At 39.0% G+C, this 22156-nt stretch overlaps 1 protein-coding gene and 1 long non-coding RNA gene across 4 annotated transcripts in view; one reads left to right on the forward strand and one right to left on the reverse strand.

The window, feature by feature from the left end:
* The window catches only part of ARHGAP15 (Rho GTPase activating protein 15), a 677227-nt gene that overhangs the window by 236469 nt on the left and 418602 nt on the right, over nucleotides 1-22156 (reverse strand). For both annotated transcript variants that reach the window (XM_043894414.1, XM_043894415.1), the window contains exon 10: nucleotides 2882-2980. In XM_043894414.1, the coding sequence (XP_043750349.1) occupies nucleotides 2882-2980 (99 nt within the window). The remainder of the gene's footprint in view (nucleotides 1-2881; nucleotides 2981-22156) is intronic.
* Nucleotides 1-22156, forward strand: part of LOC122688420 — an 85774-nt gene that overhangs the window by 60160 nt on the left and 3458 nt on the right. Inside the window, exon 3 of one of the 2 annotated variants that reach the window (XR_006339442.1) lies at nucleotides 15408-15770. The exons of the other annotated variant lie outside the window; for it this stretch is intronic. This is a non-coding gene — a long non-coding RNA (uncharacterized LOC122688420). Of the gene's footprint in view, nucleotides 1-15407; nucleotides 15771-22156 lie in introns of those variants that run through there. 2 annotated transcript variants of the gene reach the window in all.

Consider the following 22156-nt stretch of genomic DNA (forward strand, 5'->3'; position numbering starts at 1 on the left):
TTCATTTGTAATCAAGAATGTTAGAAGCATTTAGAGCTTCCCTGGTAGATCAACTGGTAAAGAATATGCCTGCAATGGAGGAGACCCCAGTTTGATTCCTGGGTTGGGAAGATCCCCTGGAAAAGGGATAGGCCACCTCCTCCAGTATTCTTAGGCTTCCCTGGTGGCTCAGATGGTAAAGATTCCGCCTGCAATGTGGGATACCTGGGTTCGATCCCTGGGTTGGGAAGATCCCCTGAGGAGGGCATGGCAACCCACTCCAGTATTCTTGACTGAAGAATCCCCATGGACAGAGGACCCTGGTGGGCTATAGACCATGGGGTCGCAAAGAGTCGGGCATGACTGAACAGCTAAGCACAGCACAGAAGCATTTCAAAAATATTACTGCAGTTTGTAAATGATTTTTTTAAGGTGGGGAAAATAATCTCGAAAAAAAAAGAAAGGACTTGAGAAAAAAGAAAGGAGACAAGTAGTTTTTATGTAACAGCTGATGTGCTGCTGTAGGGAGGATTGAGACCATTTTCCTAAGTCTGTGAGAATAAACAGACAGTTTTCATTAAACATGCCTTTCCCATAACAGGTCCATAAGCATTTCCCATGACTCTGCAGTTGAGTATCTTGGCTGGAAGAGGATCTGGCCATTAGAAGGAGGGCTCTAGATACGCTGAGTCCAGCCGTGCTGAGAGACTTGGCACTTTTATATGTTACTTCCTAATACCAACCCCAGCACAAAATGTCATCAGAAACCTACATAAACATTGGACTTATATTCACATAAATTATTTCTGTACTGAGGTGCTTTATGCCAGAATTTAGCAAAAACAACACTTTGAGTAAACAGAATTGGCATATAAACATAAGAATATTAATCCAACAAATGATCATAGAAAAATACAATCAACAGCACACACTTGTAAATCTTGTAGCGATGTGAGAGGTTTGTCTTGTGACTCCGAGTTTTTGTTGAACATTTCCATAGAGTTCCTTTAAGCTAATATTGCCAAAATGCTTTGACTTATGGCTGCTTTATGGAATTGTAGTCTTCGAGTTTCATTAAAACACTTAGGAATTATATTAAAATCATTATATGGGACTAGTGCCTATCTAGTGCTGAATCTACAAATTCATTTTAAGAGAAAACATTGAGATGATGAAATATAAGGCCAAATATAATTGCCCCTGTCAGCAAAAACATGGTCTTATTTTATTAAAAATCACCAATAAAATGCCATGAACAAAACATACAGTTTCTATTTATAGGCATTTTCAATTCTGCAATACCATGGTATCTGCATGCCACAAGGCTGTGTCTAGCAGAGTTTTCATTTTGCCTGGGGTATATACAGAAATAAAGAGTTATAAAATCCTTTTTTAAATGTGCGCACATCTTATTATGCACAGCTTCCCCCAAAGTCCTATTTGGATTTTTGTTCTAATATGACGGTGCTTACACTGTCAATACTGAGTATTTATAAGTGAGTGAAGATTTCCAGAAAATGATGATAATTTAACTATTGGCAATAACAACATTATAACATTTTCAGTGATCCATTTGGCTCTAAGTATTTATTAAATAATATTTGTTCCTAAAATATGTACTTACACAATTAAATGAGATTGTAACATGCAATAAAAGGACTTTTCTCTCTAAACTCCAATTGATTCCACTCCTCACAGATACCTCTCCTTGTGTTTATTCTGCTTTTACTATTTCCTATTCTCTCTCTGAACTCTCAGCTATTCTCTCTGACGTGTTGATATGCTTTTCCCCAAAGCTGCTCACTTTACCCACTCTCTCTACCCACTTGTCCCCTTCTTGTTATTCTCTCATTCCTTACTGATATGGGAATAATAGGATCCCAAGGCTGTCCTTACAGTATAATTAAAGTATGAATTTCCAGGAGTTGGAAATTGCAGACCATTTTTATTATGTTTCTATAATAAAGCCAGGTAACATTGAGAGAATTAAAATGGCTTTTCACTAGCAGATAACTTGGTAAAGATTTCTTCCCTTGGTTCTATTGTTTTAAGAAACTGGGAGCTGAAAAGGGGAATAGATTCACCAATTCTTTTTCTGAAAACACCTCTATCTTTTACATGATATATATCCCCCTAGATCCTGGGAATATGTTGTAAACTTGTAACAGATGGTGATGAAGCTTCACATTTTTATACAATATAGTTTTTGAGATTCTGCATCTACTGTATGTATCTTCCAGGGAAAATGACCTTGAATGAATGAGTCAGAGTCTGAAGGAAAAACACCCTACAGATAGACTACCATAGAAATAATGAGTCAATTGGGTTTTGCTTTGTTCTCCTCAGTAAGATGAGATAATTTCAGATGAAAATTAGAATGTTGAAATATAGGAATCAAAGGTCATCTTAACACTGGAGGTGTGTCCGTTAATTGTTCCAGCAAAACTAGTTAGGCATGTTCTGTGCTGAACAGATACACGTGGAAAATGGAACATCACCGTTTGCAAGTAGGAGACTGTTTGTTTCACTGGGTAATGGGGGCTTACCAAAATTTGTTCTGGCACAACGTCTACCAGCATGAATTTTAGGAGGGTTCTAACACTGTCAGTACTGATATTTTATGAATGTTTTATCACTGGCGGGAAAACAAGAAGTTTGCAATTGAATCAACAACATGCCAGAGAGCAAAATATTAAAAAAAAGAACATTAGTGGAAATTATTGATGTCCCTACTGTGAAAACAAACTGAAGTTAATAAGAAACTTGATCCTCTTAACTGATTAGCAACAGTCAGGTTTTAATTGCATGGCTTTCCAGGCAAATCAAGTGGTGCTGTTAATGTGAGCATGGGTTGTGTAGAGGGTGCAGTATTGGGGGAATGGCTGTACATTCAGTTACCCACCTCTTTTTTCGACAGCTTCAATGCACTGCTTTACAAACCGTGGAACTGTGGAATTTTCACGTTCACACAGTGTGTGCAGATGAGAGCCAAAAATTTGATCTGCAAAAGAAACAAAGATGAGCTTCATTAAAATCCAAGCTTGCGTTGTTCTTTAATTTGATTCTGTTTCCATATCCACTGAATGATGAAATCTGCATCTTGCATTGGAATCGATTTTTTGCTTTAATTCCAAAGTGTCTGTTGCAGACATGCAAGGACCATAGCTCCTTCCTTTATGGAACAGGACTCTGGCCCTAGAGAAAGAAAATGAACACCCTGCCATCGATTAGGCAGGGATGACTGAGTAAGTTATAGTCTCTCTGGGCTTAATTTCACTGTCTATGAAATAATGACTAGGAATTAAGAAAACTTCGACAAATTAATGAATCTTAGTGAACTGATGTCTTAGTGTTTGAGAAGAAGTTTATCAACAATCATCAAAATTATGATGTTGTTAGTGTATTTAGATTCATTCAGTGGCACAATGATACTTGAAAAAAGCAAGTTCCAGAATATTTACTTTGAAGTGAATGTTTTCACATTTCTCCTGCCTGAATTTGCCCTTCCTCTAATCTAAGTATCCCCTTTCTTTTAGGGCTCAGCTTAGATGGCTTTCTCCACAAACTCTATCCGGAATTCCTGTCTCAGCTTTATGTCTCCTGTGACACAGGTCCTTTGGAATACCAGTTTCTCAGGATGTTAATAGGCGATTTGAGGGGGAAAGCCTGTAATCAAAATGATTTAGCAACACTGGGTTAAACAAAGCTAAACAGGTTTCTTTCATGTGTACTTATTTCAGAGCCTGTCTTATGCCAATGTGCACTGGGAATCTCCAGGCAGGACTGAAGGATGCACTAGTTCCCAAACTTACTTGAGTAAGATCCTTTTATTTCAAAGGGCATCTCTCCAGACTAATGTTTCCGAGAACACTGTGTGAAATTCTAGCCTAGCTCTCTCATTTGGAACATGATTTATGCTACCTTGCATTGTGTATTTTCGCTTATAATATATGGAATGTATTTTCTCAAAGCAGATTCTGAGTGCTGCATTGCTTATACTGTTCTTTCGGTCAAGCACAGTTTTGGGTCCATGGTGTTCACTCAAGGGTTTTTAAAAAATTGCGATAAAATATATATAACATAAAATGTATCATTTTAACCACTTTTACGTGTCCAGTTTAGTGGCATTAAGTACATGCGCACTGTTGTGCAACCGTCACCAATATCCACTTCCAGAACCTTTTTAAACAGCAGAGATGTTGATTATTGACAATGAAACAAATATTTAGTAGGTTCAAGGACTTTCCATCTCACACGCAATGAAATCTAATTCCTTGACATCACTTCCAAGGCAGTAAACGACCTGACTTTCCACCAATTATCTGACTTCATTTGCTTCCTCTCTCCTCTCTCCTGCTCATCACTTGCTGCTGCCACTCTGTCTACATCACTGATTCTTGTCCATGCCAAGCACACTTCTGCCTCAGGGACTTTGAACTTATTATTTCCTCTGTGTGGGAATCAATTACCCAGGTGATCAAATGTCACCCTCTTATTGTAGCATTTCCTATCCACCTTTAAAAAAACTGGCAACCTCTGCTGATAACAAATCTCCATGCTGCCCACAGCTTACTTCTTAGAGCACTTTACTCCATCTCACATATTAGATTGATACGTTTACTGGTTAGTTGCTCTCCTTGTTTAGAATGCAAAACCCAAGACAGTAAGGACTATTCCTATTTTCTTTATTACTGAATTCCCAGTAACTCGACACTCTTTGGCAAATACTATAAGTTCAATAAATATTTATTGAATTATTGATATAAGACATCATCTTTTTCATCAGTAGAAGTTTTCAAATATGTAAAACATATTTTTAGCACAGTTGCTGTTGTTCAGTCCCTTGGTCGTGTCTGACTCTTTGCGACCCCGTGGATTACAGCACACCAGGCTTCCCTGTCCTTCACCATTTCCTGGAACTTACTCACTCATGTGCACTGAGTCACTGATGCCATCCAATCATCTCATCCTCTGTCATTCCCTTCTCCTCCTGCCTTCAATCTTTCCCAGCATCAGGATCTTTTCTAATGAGTCAGGTCTTCACATCAGGTGGCCAAAGTATCAGAGCTTCAGCTTCAGCATCAGTCCATACAATGCATATTTAGGACTGATCTCCTTTAGGATTGACTGGTTGGATCTCCTTGCAGTCCAAGGGATTCTCAAGAGTCTTCTCCAACACCACAGTTCAAAAGCATCAATTCTTTGGTGCTCAGCCTTCTTTGTGGTCCAAATCTCACACCCATACACGACTACTGGAAAAACCATAGCTTTGACTATATGGACCCTTGTCAGCAAAGTAATGTCTCTGCTTTTTAACATGCTGTCTAGGTTTTCCATAGCTTTTCTTCCAAGGAGTAAGCCTCTTTTAATTTCATGGCTTCAGTCACCATCTGCACTGATTTTGGAGCCCAAGAAAATAAAGTCTGTCACTGTTTCCATTGTTTCCCCATCTATTTGCCATGAAGTGATGGGACCAGATGAAACGATCTTCATTTTTTGAATGCTGAGTTTTAAGCCAGCCTTTTCATTCTCCTCTTTAACCTTCATCAAGCGACTCTTTTTCTCTTTGCTTTCTGCCATAAGGGTGGTGTCATCTGCATATCTGAGGTTATTGATATTTCTCTTGGCAATCTTGATTCCAACTTCTGCTGCATCCAGCCTGGCATTTCTCATGATGTAATCTGCATTTAAGTTAAATAAGCAAGGTGACAATATACAGCCTTGATGTACTCCTTTACCAATTTTGAACCAGTCTGTTGTTCCATGTCTGGTTCTAACTGTTGCTTCTTGACCTGCATACAGGTTTCTCAGGAGGCAGGTAAGGTGGTCTGGTATTTCTATCTCTTTATATTTTTAGCATAAGTGGGGGAAAATATAAGATGTAGCATAATACAATGGTAAATGATATGTTATTCAAAGGGACAGTCAACACAGATTGTGGTGAGACTTCAAGAAATCATGATTTTCATCAATTTCTTAGGAAAGGTGATGCCTTGAGTTAAGAACAACTCAGAAGGGAGGGAAAAAATTAAGGCTAGAGCACTAATAATAATGCAATTTAATGTGGAAATGTGCATTTTTGTCCAAGAGAGAGAAAGAAGACAAGCTCAAAGCACACATCAACATAGTGTAGAGAAGTGAGAAATAATCATGAATATTTGCTTTGAATATCTGGTCTAGTAACAAAGATTGATTCAGAAACAGTAAGTCATCAACATAAGAGAGAAAAACATAAAATATTATTTAAGAAAAATAATCCAGAACTTCAGATTTGAAAATTTCAACTGGTCAGAGATTATAGAAAGGAAGAATTGTTATATAGAATAAAATCTTTTAATGATAGTCATGATTCAAAGGAATTTCAGAAATATTTACTGAGTATCCTCTATAGTTGTAGCAATGAGTAGGCATATTAGGTTGTGATATAGATATCAAGAAGCTTATAATATTGTAGGGCTACAAGAAATATTATGTTAATAAATAATAAATTATAAGGTAATAAATAGAATATATAGCAGGTATCATAAAAAGTACTTAGTGCAAAGAAAGATGTTCTAAAATATAGGCTTTTTTCCTGTCATTTAGCGCAAAGGTGGTATGCGGAAAGGGGGAGGTTGAGGGAGGATTTATGAGATGGAGATCATTCAAGAAAGATAAATTCTTGAATGAAGATGATGCTAAAGTCTGGAGAAAGGTCTCTTTCTCCTTTTTTTTCTGACAGGTAGATACAGGAAAATGAAAAAGATGAAGATATTCTAGTGTGTTTTCTCCTTCACTCATTCTGTTATTTAAAAGAAATCCTAAGTGCCTGCTCTGTGTCAGGAGCTAGCAAAGGCTCCTTTCCAGTGCTCTAAAAGTTTCTTGTCTAATGGTGACATCACATAAGTAAATAAGCAAGAACAAGTCATCATGAAGTATATTATTCCCAGGGAAGCACAGATCCAATGGGAACATGTTAGGAGGAGCATTGAGCACTCATGGAAGACTTCTCAGAGAAGAACCGAGTCCTCAAAGTTAAGTAAGACTTAGCTTGGAGATGTAAGGAAGAGAACAAAAAGGGCATCTGGGGAGGATGAAGGAGAGTTAAATAATCAGCAATGAGAGAGTGATGAGAAGAATCATCTTGGTGTGATTGTACGTTTTTTCTTATTTAGAGAAATCTTCATGTATGAAGCTTTAAGAGGAGATAAAGTTTGTGTTATGAGGAGTCTTAACTATTAAGTCAAGTAGGCATTTATCTGAGAGCATGAAAATGTGACTGATTTGTTATACATACACCATTTCCCTCCCAACTTCTTTCTTGTTTTAGAGTCCACTTATAAGACAGATTCTGATGTTCAAATGGTCTCCATTGACTTCTGCTTCCTTTGTAGCTTTCAGTTCAGTTCAGTTCAGTCGCTCAGTCGTGTCCAACTCTATGTGACCCCATGGACTGCAGCACACCAGGCTTCCCTGTCCATCACCAGCTCCCAGAGCTTGCTCAAACGCATGTCCATTGAGTTGGTGACACCATCCAACCATCTCATCCTCTGTTGTCCCTTCTCCTCCTGCCTTCAATCATGTAGATTTAGTTAGTTTAAAATTAGAGAGTTCTGGTTGCTAAAATGCAAGGGGATATGACTTAGGAAACTAAAAAAGATTTTTTTCCTGATAAAAGGAGAGAGGTACGTGAAGGCATTCTGTCTTTTTTCCTTCATGCACATCAACATGCAACTTTGCAATGCCTGGAGCTACTGCTGCAACCTTGTCACCATGAGATAGGAAGTTTGCAAGCCAAAGCTAAACTTGATTAAAAAAAAGCAGTTACAAAGACCTGAGACCTCAGTGATATTGTTGAACTTCTAAACCTGTCCTAAAACACTTTCTCTATACTGCTTATTATATGAAATAATATTAACAATTTTTAACTGGATATTCTATCTCCTGTAACCAAATATTCATAACAAAATGGTGGGGGGGGGCACAGATCGTGGTGAAGACTGAACACAAAAGCTCTGTTAAGAAGCTAATGTGGTTACATATGCAGATGTTATGAAGACCAGAATCAGGATAGGTTTGTGGTAAATTTAGTCATCATTGAGAATTCTTCTCCTCTTCTCTGAATTAGATTTATACTTTCACCACCTTTGCCATGTGACTGTGTGGTAAAACTCACTGGAGTAGGTGACATTTATTTCCTCATTTCACTGATAGAGGGCTGCCCATACGATTTACTTTGGACAATGTAGCCTGAGTAGAAATGACTATGTTTCAGTTCAACACTGAGGTCTTCAGACATGCTACAGATTTCTATGCTTGCTTCTCTGTTACTGCTGAATCAAGAGGTTCCCTGGGTAGCAGCTGCCCCTTCAGTCTGGGCTCCAGAGTAAATACATATAGCACAGAACTGAGGCTGACCCTCATTGAGATGACAAGTCCAGTCAAACCTACAATGTAAAGCAGAGCTGTCCATTCAAGCCACAGGCACATGAAAAAATAAGTGCTTCTTGCTGTTTGCCACTGAGATTCTATGTTTGTTTGTTAGGCAGCAACAGCTTACTGATAAAGAATGATAACAGGAGTCTGGAGTTTTGGTGATTCAAGCTATGCTGTGAGAATGAAAACCAAGAGACTTCTCAGGACATGGAAACCAAAACTAGGGAGCAAATAAATAGAGAAAAAATTCTAAATTTGGTTAGAAGGTGGAATTATACATCCATTTAGAGTCAATCCTAAGGAAAGACTCAAAGGAAATTTCTCTCACCTTAAAATTTAAAGTCATTATGTTTTATGTTATATTATGGCACTTCTTATTATGTATTCTCTACAGATCAATTCAAATCTATTTAATTCAATTCAGTGAATATTTCATGAGCACCTACCATATGCTGAGCACTGTAAAGAAATCAAAGATTGACGTTCATTCATAACTATCTATTACATGCCCACTGTAGCCTAGACATTGCACTCCATCCTGAAGATGCAATGGTGCATGAAGCATGATCTCCTACAGTCTGGGTGGAAGAATAGCTCTCACAATTATAATATGATGCAATTAGTGCTATTATAAGGGTGTTTAATAATAATAGCAAAGACTTATTACATTCAGCCAGGCAAAGTTCAAAGTACTTTATTCTAACTTACTAAATCTTCATAGTAATCGTAATACTTTGGTGGTAGACACTATTATCATTTGGATTTTAGAGGAGTGGAAACTGAGGCACAAAGATATTGAGTCATTTGCCCATAGTTACAAAACATCGGACTCTACATGGAAAAAAAAGATAAGGACCTAACTCAGACAACAGAGAGATGCAGTGATTCTGTGGATTTGCAGACAGGATGCAGGAGGTGAGCTAACTCACTAGGCAAAGAAGATTTAAGTTTTTTTGCTTGGTTCAAGGAGACTAAGATGCAGAAACCTGAGGGTTTGGAGAAGAATAGAGATTGATATTTAGGAGTTCGGATAGGTATTTCAGAACAGAATGCTGATGAGAAATGAAGGTGAAATTAAGAAGCTATTGGTGATCCTAAGGAAAATGGCTTTTGTAGAATGAAACTGAAAAGCAGAGGCTTATGGTCAAGATTTGAAGGGAAGGTGAGAAGTAGAGACAGCAGACAGACTTCAGTTTAGCAGGTTAGTGATGAGGATTCACTAATTATAAGGAAAGACAGGAGGTGGGGAAGGATTTTGAGTGGGGTGGAGAGCAGAAAATATCAATTGCGGGGTATTTTTGATTTTTGGATTGCCAGAAGACTCTAGAGAGGGTGAGGGGCACTGCTGGCTACTTTCAGGCGCTCTGAGGCCAGAGGTGGGGGAGGAGCATTACCGCCACTTACTGGGGGGTCCAGGTAAGTGCAGGCAATCCCTTATGGCGAGAAAACAGCCCTTCCCAGATTGCCAATAGTGCCCTGGGGGAGAAAGAGTTGATATATTTGAACTTTATTAGATAGAAGGGAAATGTTTGCTTTCACTGGTTACCAGAAAGGTAAAAAAGAAAAAAAAAATCACCTCATTTATATCCTGACTTTAAAGTGGCTACAGTCACCCAGTAAGGCACGGCTCTGGAAAAAGAAGGACCTAGCCTTCCAGGTTAAAACAAAAAGTGAAAGCGTTAGTCGCTCAATCCAGCCCCACTCTTTGGGACCCCATGGTTGGTAGCCCACCAGGCTCCTCTGTCCATGGAATTCTCCGGGCAAGAATACTGGGAGTGGGTAGACATTCCCTTTTCCAGGGGATCTTCCTGACCCAGGGATCAAACCCGGGTCTCTGGCATTGCAGGCAGATTCTTTACCATCTGAGCCATCAGGGAAGCCCATACCTTCTGGGTAAACCTGATTAAATTAAAGGTTGTCATGTGGCCCAAGCTGGGTCAGTGCAATTCTCCCTCCAAAAGTTTTAGAATTGGGATGCTACAGACTGAGGTGGTGTCAGAGATACTATCTGCTCAGGGACTTGAACTGTAAGTCTGTCCAGATTTAGACGCTGAGGGGCAAGGGGAGCCATCTAGGGAGATGGCTATGTGCAATGAGTGAGTGTTCACACGAACTAATGTGCAGAGGGAGGTGAATGAAACAGAGACACCTCAGCTCCTCACTTCCTGATACTTATATGTGGCACCATATATATGATGCCATATATATACCATATATACCATAAATATGATGCACCATATATGGTTGCCCTGGGGTGCATTAGAAATTAGAAGGCACTGGGCTTCCCTGGGGGCTCAGACAGTGAAGAATGTGCCTGTAATGCAGGAGACCCGGGTTCAACCCCTGGGTCACGAAGATCCCTTGGAGAAGAGAATGGCTACCTAATCTAGTATTCTTGCCTGGAAAATCCCATGGACAGAGGAACCTGATGGGCTCCAGTCCAGGGGCCACAAAGAGTCAGACATGACTGAGTGACCAACACCAACACTTTCAGTTTAATGCAGCCAAACAAATCTGGCAAGAACATGCACACAGCACTGTCCACAGTGTTCCAAAAGGGGGCTTACAATCAGAGAAGGTGCCGGGATTGGAAAGAATTCAGGGAGACCCACTGTTACGGGTGACGCTGGTTAGGATGAGTGTGTGGCATGTCTACTGGTTTTGCTGGCCTTGGAACTATTCTTCTGCTCTCCAGTAAGAGCACTCTGGTTTTCCTATGGGGATGGGATACTTTCTCATATTGCTGCCATTTGTTTTGAGTAGTGCTGACCCCACCAGCTCCTGCTCTAGCAATAAACCTGCACTTCTTCCCTTGGCCACAGGGATATGAATGTGTGTTCAGATGTGAACACATGATCCAAGTGGATCTGGTCTCACAAATCCTGAGGGCTTTTTTTTTTTTTTTTTAAGTGCTATTGGGAAAAAGGAGCCCTCTTTCTGTAGGAATTGGTAAACTATGAGGATATGAGTCTGAGCTTCTAGAAGTTATACTGCCAGCTTCTGAGAAAACATACTGGAGAATTAAGCCAACAGAATGGGGGATGGAGGAGATAAAGATTTGATAGCATTTTGTGCCCACAGGTCCAGTCATGGTTGAAGCTATCCTCATCTCCTGGACTTTTCAGGCAAGTAGTCTAATAAATGTTTGCAGTTTGAACAAGTTTCTATCAATTACAACTTAAAAAAAAAAAAAGACTACAACATGAGCTTTAAACATTACATGGTGAAGTATATAATGTGGAGGAGATGATGATACACTTGAAACAACTGTGTAAAATCAAAAGTGCTAAGGAAATTTTATTTTATTTATTTATTTTTTAATCACAGAGATTTAGCTAAGACATCATTGTACAGTTTAGGGGCTATTGTAGGATTGCCACCTATCTGTAAATCCAATACAGATTTCAGAGTTTGATACACCAAGGAAGACCATTAAATTATAGGAACATGTTTGAACCACAGAACCTTCTATCTTAAAACTGTGTAAGGAAAGGGGGAGGGAGAAAGAAGGTGTTTTGTTTCCCTGGCAAGCATTGATGACCTAGCTTTCGCCCCCTAAATATCCATGCCTGCTATCCTGGCACAACTTTAAGGATTATTTCTGCTTTCTCCCTCCTTATGGCAATCCAAAAAAGGGAGCAGTCCTGGAACCCTGAGTTCCCGGCTCCCCACCTATATTTCCATCTGTGGGCTCACTGGTAATCCTTTCTTCCTCTCTTAACAACTTTTTGTATTTAGAAAACACCTCTTGCTAGGGGTGCCAATATTTTTGGAATGTTCTGCACATGCCTATGGCCTTGGCTGGTGTGATCATTACATCTTTGTTCTCCTGCTTCAGCGCTTGTACCAGGGGTGGCAGGCAACACATTGGTTGGAGAAAATCCATTTTCTGTAATTTTTCTTTGAAAGCATCTTTTGGTGAGAAAAACAAATAGACCTTCCACATGACTGCACTTACAAAGCATGTTGTTTACATAATGAATTAAGAGTTTAACTAGAGAATGGTGGTTTTTAATCTTTAAGCACTCAAACTTTTGACCGATTTAGTTAGTTCATCAGCATAACCAGGTTAAGTCTCTCAGATTACAAATTAGCTTCATTCTCCCTCATCTCTGCTATATATTTTTTGACAAATTATGGAAAGAACAGCCAGTAATGGGATCTTTGTCAGTTAGATTCCAAATGAATCAAAACTACGAGGAAAACTACTCAATAGAGGCAGTTAAATGTTCAAATAATGTGACGGTGTTATCATCATTTATGCAGGGAGACAGTCTCCACATGCTTTTCAAAATGATGTTATTCTGCTATCAGGAGAGAGGCTCATTGCAGCTACTCTAGTAAATTTTAAAGCAGAAAAACAAAGCCCATAGAACTACACACGTGAAGAAATAAAGAGAGGAAGAGAAAAACAATAATAAACAACTGAACTGTTCAAACACTCACACACGCACATACACACATTGGACAGTTATTTTGGTAGCAAGGCATATTCATTGAAGATTTTGGCTATGATAGAAAAAAAAGCACTGTGGTTATCTTAAGCAAAGAATAATTTATTCAAATGATGTCAAAGGATGGGGGTAGTAGGAAACTCAAAGAATTTACTAGGAACCAAAAGTAATTTTAGAAGGCAGAATAATAAAGAGTAAAAAGTAATAAAGAAGGTAAAGTGACAAAGAACTGATGCCTTCGACTGAAGAAGACTCCTGAGAGTCCTTTGGACAGCAAGGAGATCAAACCAGTCAATATTAAGGGAAATCAACCCTGAATACTCATTGGAAGGACTGATGTTGAAGCTGAAACTTCAGTATTTTGGTCACCTGAGGCGAACAGTTGACTCATAGGAAGAGTCGCTAATGCTGGGAAAGATTGAGGGCAGAAGGAGAAGAGGGCGTCAGACAATGAGATGGCTGCATGGCGTCACCAATGCAATGGACATGAACTTGGGTGACTGGACAACAACAACAAAAGTAATTTATAACTGAATCATTGTGCTGTATATCTGAAACTAGCATAATATTCTTAATCAATAATGTTGCTGTTCAGTCACCCAGTCATGTCTGACTCTTTACAACCCCATGGACTGCAACACACCAGGCCTCCCTGTCCCTCACCATCTCCTGGAGTTTGCCCAAGTTCATGCCCATTGTATTGGCGATGCCATCCAGCCATCTCATCCTCTGATGCCCTCTTCTTCTGCCCTCAATCTTTCCCAGCATCAGGGACTCTTCCAATGAGTCAGCTGTTTGCATCAGTGACCAAAATACAGGAACTTCAGCTTTAGCATCAGTCCTTCCAACAAGCATTCAGGGTTGATTTCCCTTAAGATTGACTGGTTTGATCTCCTTGCTGTCCAAGGGATTTTGAGGAGTCTTCTCCAGCACCACAGTCAGAAGATATCAATTCTTTGGCACTCTGTCTTCTTTGTTATGGTCCAGCTCTCACAACCATTATATGACCACTGGAAAGACCATAGCCTTGACTATACAGACCTTTGTCAACAGACTAATGTCTCTGCTCTTCAACACACTGTCTAGGTTTGCCATAGCTTTCCTGCTGAGAAGCAATCATCTTCTGATTTCATGGCTGCAGTCACCGTCTTAGTGATTTTAGAGCCCAAGAAGAGGAAATCTGTCACTACTTCTGCCTTTTCCCCTTTTGTTTGCCATGAAGTAATGGGGCCGGATGTCATGATCTTAGTTTTGTTTTTTATAATATTTAGTTTTAAGGTGGCTCTTTCACTCTTCTCCTTCACTCTCATCAAGAAGCTCTTTAGTTCCTTCACCCTCAAGAGGCTCTTTAGAATAGAAATCAACTATATTCCAAAATAAAATTTAAAAAATTACATTAAAAATTAAAAATAATTTATTAATTCCTCAAAGAAATTACTGCCAGTGAGGGACCAGTCTTAGAAAGGCTTACTGCCAGTGAGGGACCAGTCTTAGAAAGGCTTAATCCAAAGTTCTCAGGAGAGCTAAGAAGTAAGAAAAAGGAAATACAGCAAATGTCTTGCTGTCTTGTGACTTTGAGAGGGACAGGATGCTATTTCCATTGTCACCCCCACAACCACTAATGTCCTAATGACTTCTGCTCATCAATTACTCAAGATTTGAAGTTCTAATAAATGATGTCCAAGTGAATGAGATTTTGTCTAAAAAATGGGTTAGAATGAGAAAAATTACAACCCTTGTAGCTTCCTTAGTAGGTAGCATTCATTAGGAAATTTTCTCCCTCTAAAATGCCACAGACACAGGTAGATCATTTCCCAATAGGTTGCTATAAGGACAGGGCAGTGGCTGATGGAGAACAAAAATAATATTCTCAAGATGGGTAATTTCATCAATTTAGGTGATTTCATCCTTTGACTTTAAACTGTAAGCAACATGTAGTTTCCCTTTGAGAGTAGTTTCCAGACCAAAACTTTTAGATTACTTATCAAGGAATCCTATCTCTATTCTTATATTTTCTCTGTTTTCATTCTTGCGTTTTTCTTTTCCTTACCTTTTAAAATACCCACTATATGAGCCCCCATCATATAACTCTCCCACAACTTTACTGAGAGTTTTTGAAGAAATACATGATTTAAATTAAGTACTGCAGTTTACGGATGGCTTATGTCTTTGAATTAAGATGAAGAGAAATACGTTTAATGCTAAAACACTAGCACTGAATTTAATCTATGTTTAAGAGCTTCAGAAGGTTCTGAATTATCTAATACTTCAGGGCTTTGATTAAAAATATCAGCTATTGCTTTTTATTACACAGGCATCAAAAGTTGCACTGATTCTCTGCTGAGTCTCTTATTACACATTGAAAGTAAATCTCTCACATTGCCTTGTTTACTCTTGATTTTTTTTGCTCCTAAGTGGCAAGTCCAGGAAAAAGCTTAATTATTTTAACTTTCGAGTAGTTTGGAATCTAAATAAATAGGAATTTTAAGTATATACACTTCTGTGTATAGTTCTTCCCACATGTTTATTCATAATTTTGTATCTCATCTGATCTAACAGACTTTAAAGTCACTGGTGGAAAATGACAATGTCTACCCTGGAGAGACTGGCCTGGAGGAGACTGATTGAGGTTCTAGGAAGAAGATCTCCCCCAACAAAGGAAGGCTGGGAGCTGGAGCTTCCAGTCAACGTTGGACAGTTGCTTCAAGGGTAGCACCCTTTGACAAGATCAGCCAAAGATGAGGGTCAGAAACAGATTGGCTGCCATCCAGACAGTATGGAGAATCCTTCCCCAGTCCTTTCCATTTTTCCTCCTTCTCTTTTCAGGCTGTCAGCAGTCTCCACCTTTCACAGTTACACCCTCAACCTCAAATAAGACTTTTATAAAGCATCCTTTGGCCCTTCCTTTCAAGCTCCCAAACTCTTATTAAAAATAGATCTCAACTCCATTTGATCCAAGTAATGCAATGTACATATTGGTGGGTCCACCAGCCAGAAAGACACCTTTATTTTAAACGAAGAGTTGATTAACCCAAATATAACGATGAGTATACCTTTTTTCTATATTTGTCTCCCTTAGGCCAATCTGTGTCCTATACTTCTTTTCTGTGCTTACCTAAAGCAGCACAACATATAAATTACACACACACACACACTCCCCCACGTGTGTGCACAGAATCACAACAATACAGAGAATGGCTTGACCAAGTGGATATTACTGCATTTTTTATTTCATCCATTCAATCAATCCATCCCCGAGTATTTTTCAATGTCTGAAGAGGATGGAATAATGAATAGGACACTCTCTGTCTTTACACACTCTGTATGTAAACGGGGGAAACGAGCACATAAGCACATTAATATATCAGAGGGTGATAGGTGCTATGAGAAAATAAAGCATGCCAGGGAGATAGAGAGCAAGAGAGAAGTGTTATCAGAGAAGACTTTTTAGAGGTAGTGGCATTGAGCAGAGACCCAGGAAGTGAAGGCATGAGCCAGGGGAGTAGCAAGTGAGAGTAAGCGGGCTAACTCGGAGGAGCAGCAAGAAGGCTGGTGTGACTGAAGTGAAATGATAAACAGGAAGTGTGGTTGAGGATGAAACTGAAAACGTAGCCTCGTGGACAAAGCAGGTGGAACCCTATAGGTCACAGGAAGAAAAACAGACATGACTTTAAGTATGATTTTATTCTAAGTAATTGGACATTATTGAGCAGGGAAGTTATGTAAAACGGCTTATGTTTTTAAATAATCTTTCTAGCTGCTATGTGCAGATTATATTCAAGAGGATCAGGAAAAGAAGCAGAGAGGTCAGCTAGAGAGCTGGTGAGATAGTTCAGGGAGAGATTATGGTCTTAGATAGGGTGGTAACAATGGAAGTAACTAAGTGAGGGGCAGTCTTCACTAAAGGAGCACCCATCGGCATAAGAGTTTCCACAAGAAGGAATGAGAAATTGTAAATAAGTAGGAATTCTAAAACCACTGAAACACTTCTTGCTCTCCATCCCTCCTTTCCTACTCCCTTTAAAGCAGAGTGAAGTAAGATGCTCTTTAGTCCACCAGAGACAATTCAGGGTCTCCTTGGAAGGTATTAAAATGCTCAAACAATGAAATTATGGTGTGGGGATAGACAGAAAAGAAGACTGATTCAGAATGAGGAAGACAGAGATGACTTTATGGAGTTGGTAACTTTGAGCTGGAAGACTCAAAATGAATAGAAGTTTACTAGGAAGAGGAAGCTAGAAGAGAATATTCAAGGTGAAGGAAGCTTTATATACTAGAACAAGATAAACATAGTTTTCCCTCTTTCCTAGAGAAATAGATGTATTTCTATTGCCTCCTATTACATTCCCTTCTGGATGCCAAGTAAAAACACATATGAATAAGTGAATGAACGAATACATGAATAAGAGAAGACAATGTATAAAAGAAAGTGACTTTTATGTAAAGACTGTTTCATGATAACTTGAGTATGAAAGAAATGTATTTCAGTTTAGTTTGCATTAATGCACTTTGGATGATCAACATGCCCAAATTTTGCTTAGCAAAGGCTGGTTATTTACATTTGGGGTTGACAATATTTTCTGTTTTTCCTTCGCCTATCCTCATTTTGTTAGCATCACTGAGGAGTCTATCAAAGTAAAAGGGAATAAAATTTAAAGATGTAAAACTTTGCCACTTTATCCCTATTTGTGTACAATTTATGTTTTTAAACTAGAAAACTGTTCATGGAGCTTAACTGCTCAAGCATACAACTTATTACAATTACTCTGAAGTTAAAACTTTTATAGATTAAGTTGTCTACTTACTTTACTTGGAAGGAACTTCACCGGGGTTAAAATTACTATGGGATCAGTACTTTTATTTCTGCTTGAGAGATGAGGATAAGAAGAAAACTTTATACACGAAATTTATTCAGATATGTGATTGAATTAAATCTAAGTGATTTAATAAAATTACCTTTTAGCCCATACTAATAGGGACTAAAGCCGGTAATGTCATTCAGTGACTGACAAAAGTTGAAAGTTTCTTTTAGGGTGGAGAAGGTGTGGAAATTGTGACTCACTCTGGATTAAGTAAAATCTAGGAAATAACACTGTACTCTTCCTAATATCAGCATAGATTTGTTAGAATCCCAGGTGGTAAGACTTCAATTTATTTGCATGAATGCATAGTTCAATAAGAAAAGATTTAAATTTAGTTGGAGTAAAACTGCTTAATGATTTCAAATATTACTTGTAATATATTAATATAATGGGTTTGAATATCTATAATGGAGTCTCTTTCATTTGGGTCTTAAGGGTGTTCTCACAGCTACTAATGCTGAGTGCTAGGTACATGCTGAAGTACCTAAGAGGAAAGCACTTTAGGTTAAAAGCACTTTCTCTTCTCAGCCTTGGGTTAAAAGCTATTTCAGGATTCTGTTAAAGGCATTCTTTGGTCCTCAGCTTCAGCTTAAAAGCAGCTTTGATGAAAAGTGCTTTGAGGCAGGTAAAGGATTTTATAATAAACCATATTAAGAGCTGGGGAATGGTGTGGTTCTGTGGAAGTGTTGGCTAGCTCCGTGGAGGTGTGGTGTATACACTATGCAGGTTTGCCTGCTCTCTGTCGTCCACTAATTATTTTATGCAAAGAAATTGAAAAACATTTCCAGGAATGTAATTGGAGAGAAGGGGTTAAGAGCCCAAATTAGTAGGCCATGATACACACATTTCCGAAAACATGTTGCCTCTTTTGGGGCTTCCAGTCAAACATGGTGTGTATGTATTTCTCAGCCCTTACTATAGAAAGTGACTTTGCACTAACATTTCTAAAACAGCTTATCCTGTCCCAGGGCTGTCCACAGAATTGAATAAATAGGTATCTCATTGGAAGATGGGCTTCCTTGTTAACTCAGAGGGTAAAGAATCTGCTTGCAATGTAGGAGACCCAGGTTCGATCCCTGGGTTGGAAAGATCCCCTGGAGAAGGGAATGGCTACCCACTCCAGTATTCATGCCCAGAGAATTCCATTGACAGAGGAGCCTGGCGGGCTACAGTCCATGGGGTCACAAAGAGTCAAACACAACTGTGTGACTAACACTTTTCACTTTCATTGGGAGATGCACTTTGCATACAGTACATTTTCTGAGTTTATTTCATACACTCCACATTACTTTTCCAGCTAACAGGGCCTCCCATGGCAGGACAGGCATACTTAAAGATGAAATGGTTGGGTCGACCAAATGAATTGGCAGAGTGATGGTCACTACCCAGATGTCTAATTGCAAATGTTAATATTTGTTGGTGAAAACACCAACAATGTGGTTGAGAAGTGGCTTGCTTGAGAAGGATTTTGAGCTTGTGGAATCAGTGGGAATTCTCAGAGATGGAAGAATGCTTCATGTATTCTAGCTGATCTGAGTTCTGTTGAGGAGAGGGCCTCAGAGAGAATGGAAAGAAGCTAGTTTTTCACTTTGTGAGATTCAAAGCCTAAGCACTGTTGCTTCAGGCCCTAAAAATATCAAATGAACCATGTAGTTGTCTGGGAGCAGGGCAATCTTCCTGATTGGCAGAGTGAAGCCAGAAATGCAGTGGAACCAGAGGGATTGCAGCCCCTGGAAGGTTTTGTAGGTTTGGAAACTTCTGGACAGTAAGTAGGCACTGAAGCAGTCATTGATCAGAAGACGCTGGCTGTCTGTGGTCATGGCAAATTGCCTTTCTTGGCTAGTCTGTAGGCGATGGGATATCAAAGAAGAGGAATCAAAGAAGAAGAACATGAAGAGAGCAGTTCTCCTCAGATGTAATACACTCCAGGTGTCCCAGAAATAGCTAGGGAGACATTGGAAACAGAAAGGCTGAACTGTTACCATGATACAGGTGGGAGCCAAGACTTGCGATATTTGCTACCTATGAAGACTTGCTACCTTCATGTCATTGTTACTTCATTCACAGTAACAGGTTGCTGGAACATGGCCCATTGAGGTTAAATAGGAATTAAGTAAAATTAATTTCATAATGCATCTTTCTAATACAATCAGTCCTTCACATATGCAGGGGTGCAGAACCAGCAAATACAGAGGAATGACTGTCCATGGCATTTTATACACAGGATTGTAGCATCCTCAAATTTTGAACCAATCCTTTGTGGATAGTAAGAGATAAATAAATAAATAAATATATATATATATATATATATATATATATATCCCTGCCCCCCCACTGGACTTTTCAAATGGAGCCAGGTTGGCGAGATATGGACATAATTTTATTTTAATATAGAATACTTCTTTCTAGGCAGTGTTTAATTTTCAAGAAAGGAATCTCACCTTACACATCTTGGTGGGCCCAACATCCAGTCTATCACTTACCACATGGTAGGTCCTCAATATATGTTCATCAAATAAATAAAAAATATGTAATGGTACTGAGTGAATAATAACTTTCATAAAATAAAGTACAAGGTCCTTAGCCTGGCCCTATGCAAACCACCTGCCACCATGACTTATTAAATCCTTTATATTTCATCCAAATTACCATTACCCATGCTTTCCTACAACTGTGTACCTTGCATGTCTTACTCATTTCTTCTCATATCCAAATACTTTAAGGTTCAGTTTAAGGGCCATGGAGTAAAAGAAATAGTAATCTTTCCCACTCTTTTCCCACTTGTAATTTTCCCAAATCTATAACCTGAATGCCCCTTGAAGCAATTGACGTTGATATGTTATGCCATATTTGTTGTACATTTTCCTCCCTCACTCATTTCTTGGGGGATTCTGCTTTATGAAACTTTGTATCCTCTTAGAAAACAGTGATTTACAAGTATGTATGAGTAGGCAATGTGAATAACCATCAAAGCACAAAGAAATGCAAGCAGAGTTCTTTAGCCTTGTTATTGGATACCACAGAACAAGGTGGATAGGATGCTCCACATGTTGGTTTTATTAATGCAGTCTCACAAAAATCTCATCATATTTTATCTGCTTTGAAATTTTCAGAATATCTACTCTGCATCCAGGAGAAGAAGCATGTACAATATGCTCTGAGATAGTAAGAGAAGAATTAGGAGTATAAGAATGAATAGTTATTACTTGCTATGCTGATTGTTCTTTATATAGTATCAACAATCCTAAGAGGTAATATCTGGAAAGTGTCAAGACAGCAGATTTCATTACTTTGCCCTAATTCACAAAAATAAGTAGCAGAGCCAAGACAGACTTCAAATCTACTTCAAAATCGCCATCTTTGTGGTTTAATGACTGCAATACATTGTTTCCCTGAGTAAAATAGATTACTTGTAGCTCTTTCAAAAAGCACAAAGAGAGCTGGTCACTATCATCTCATCACTTCACACCACATGCCCCCGGACCTAATGGGGAAAATAGTCTTTCACATGTTTCATTATTTCAAGTGTTCTTTATATACTTAAATACCATATACAAAACTAAGTACGGTTTTGTGTTCAAGCACCTCTTTTCCCCAAGGATGCACAGCATTGCTGCATTACTTGTTAGATATTCTTGTAGTCTAGGAGTCTAGGCTGGTGATAATGGAGGCAACAGGCTGGGACCTTCTCCAGCAAAGGATGCTTCCACCACCCCTAACCACCAGATAGTGCAGCAAATGGATTAGCACAGACTCCATGCAGTGGGTCTCAGTTGAATGTCTACCATCCAGCTCAGCAGATGAAACTGAAGCTCAACACATATACATGGCAGCTTCTCAGACTCTTGAGTTAGAGAACTGCATCTGGGAGGCAGAAGCTTTCTTGAGGCATTTGGTAGTGTTCATACTATAATAACTGATTGTAGGGACAGATGGCATTGGATTATCACAGGGAAATGTTTTCCACTAGAACTTTACCCAAAAGTACTTACTACCTTCTCCAGAATTCCTCAGATAAGACGTCCCACCTCCCCAACTGTCTCCAACATGCTATTTATTCTCTACCTGGTCATAGTGCAGGGTTGTGATGTTGTTTCCCCCACCATCTACCTCCTGCCCATCAATCCCTTCTGAGGCCACAGTTCCCTGGCCAGGTTTTCTGCTTTCCAATCTGTCCTCCACGATGCAGTATGGGATAGGCATCTTACTGATAAAGTGTCCTGGTACGTGGCCCCATATGGCCATATTTGGAAAACTTATATATTAATACCTATACTACATAGCCCCCCTAGAAATACTTTCTCCATATTGCTGTGGCATCTTGAATTGAACATAACTTCCCACACAGATGTAAGTAATTGTCTTTCCTTGTGTGTAATGGACAGTGTATTTCTAACCAATATTACTTTTCTTCAAAGATTATTCAATCATACTTTTAATATGTGA

The sequence above is a fragment of the Cervus elaphus genome, chromosome 33, assembly GCF_910594005.1.
Source record: "Cervus elaphus chromosome 33, mCerEla1.1, whole genome shotgun sequence".
Lineage (NCBI taxonomy): Eukaryota > Metazoa > Chordata > Mammalia > Artiodactyla > Cervidae > Cervus > Cervus elaphus.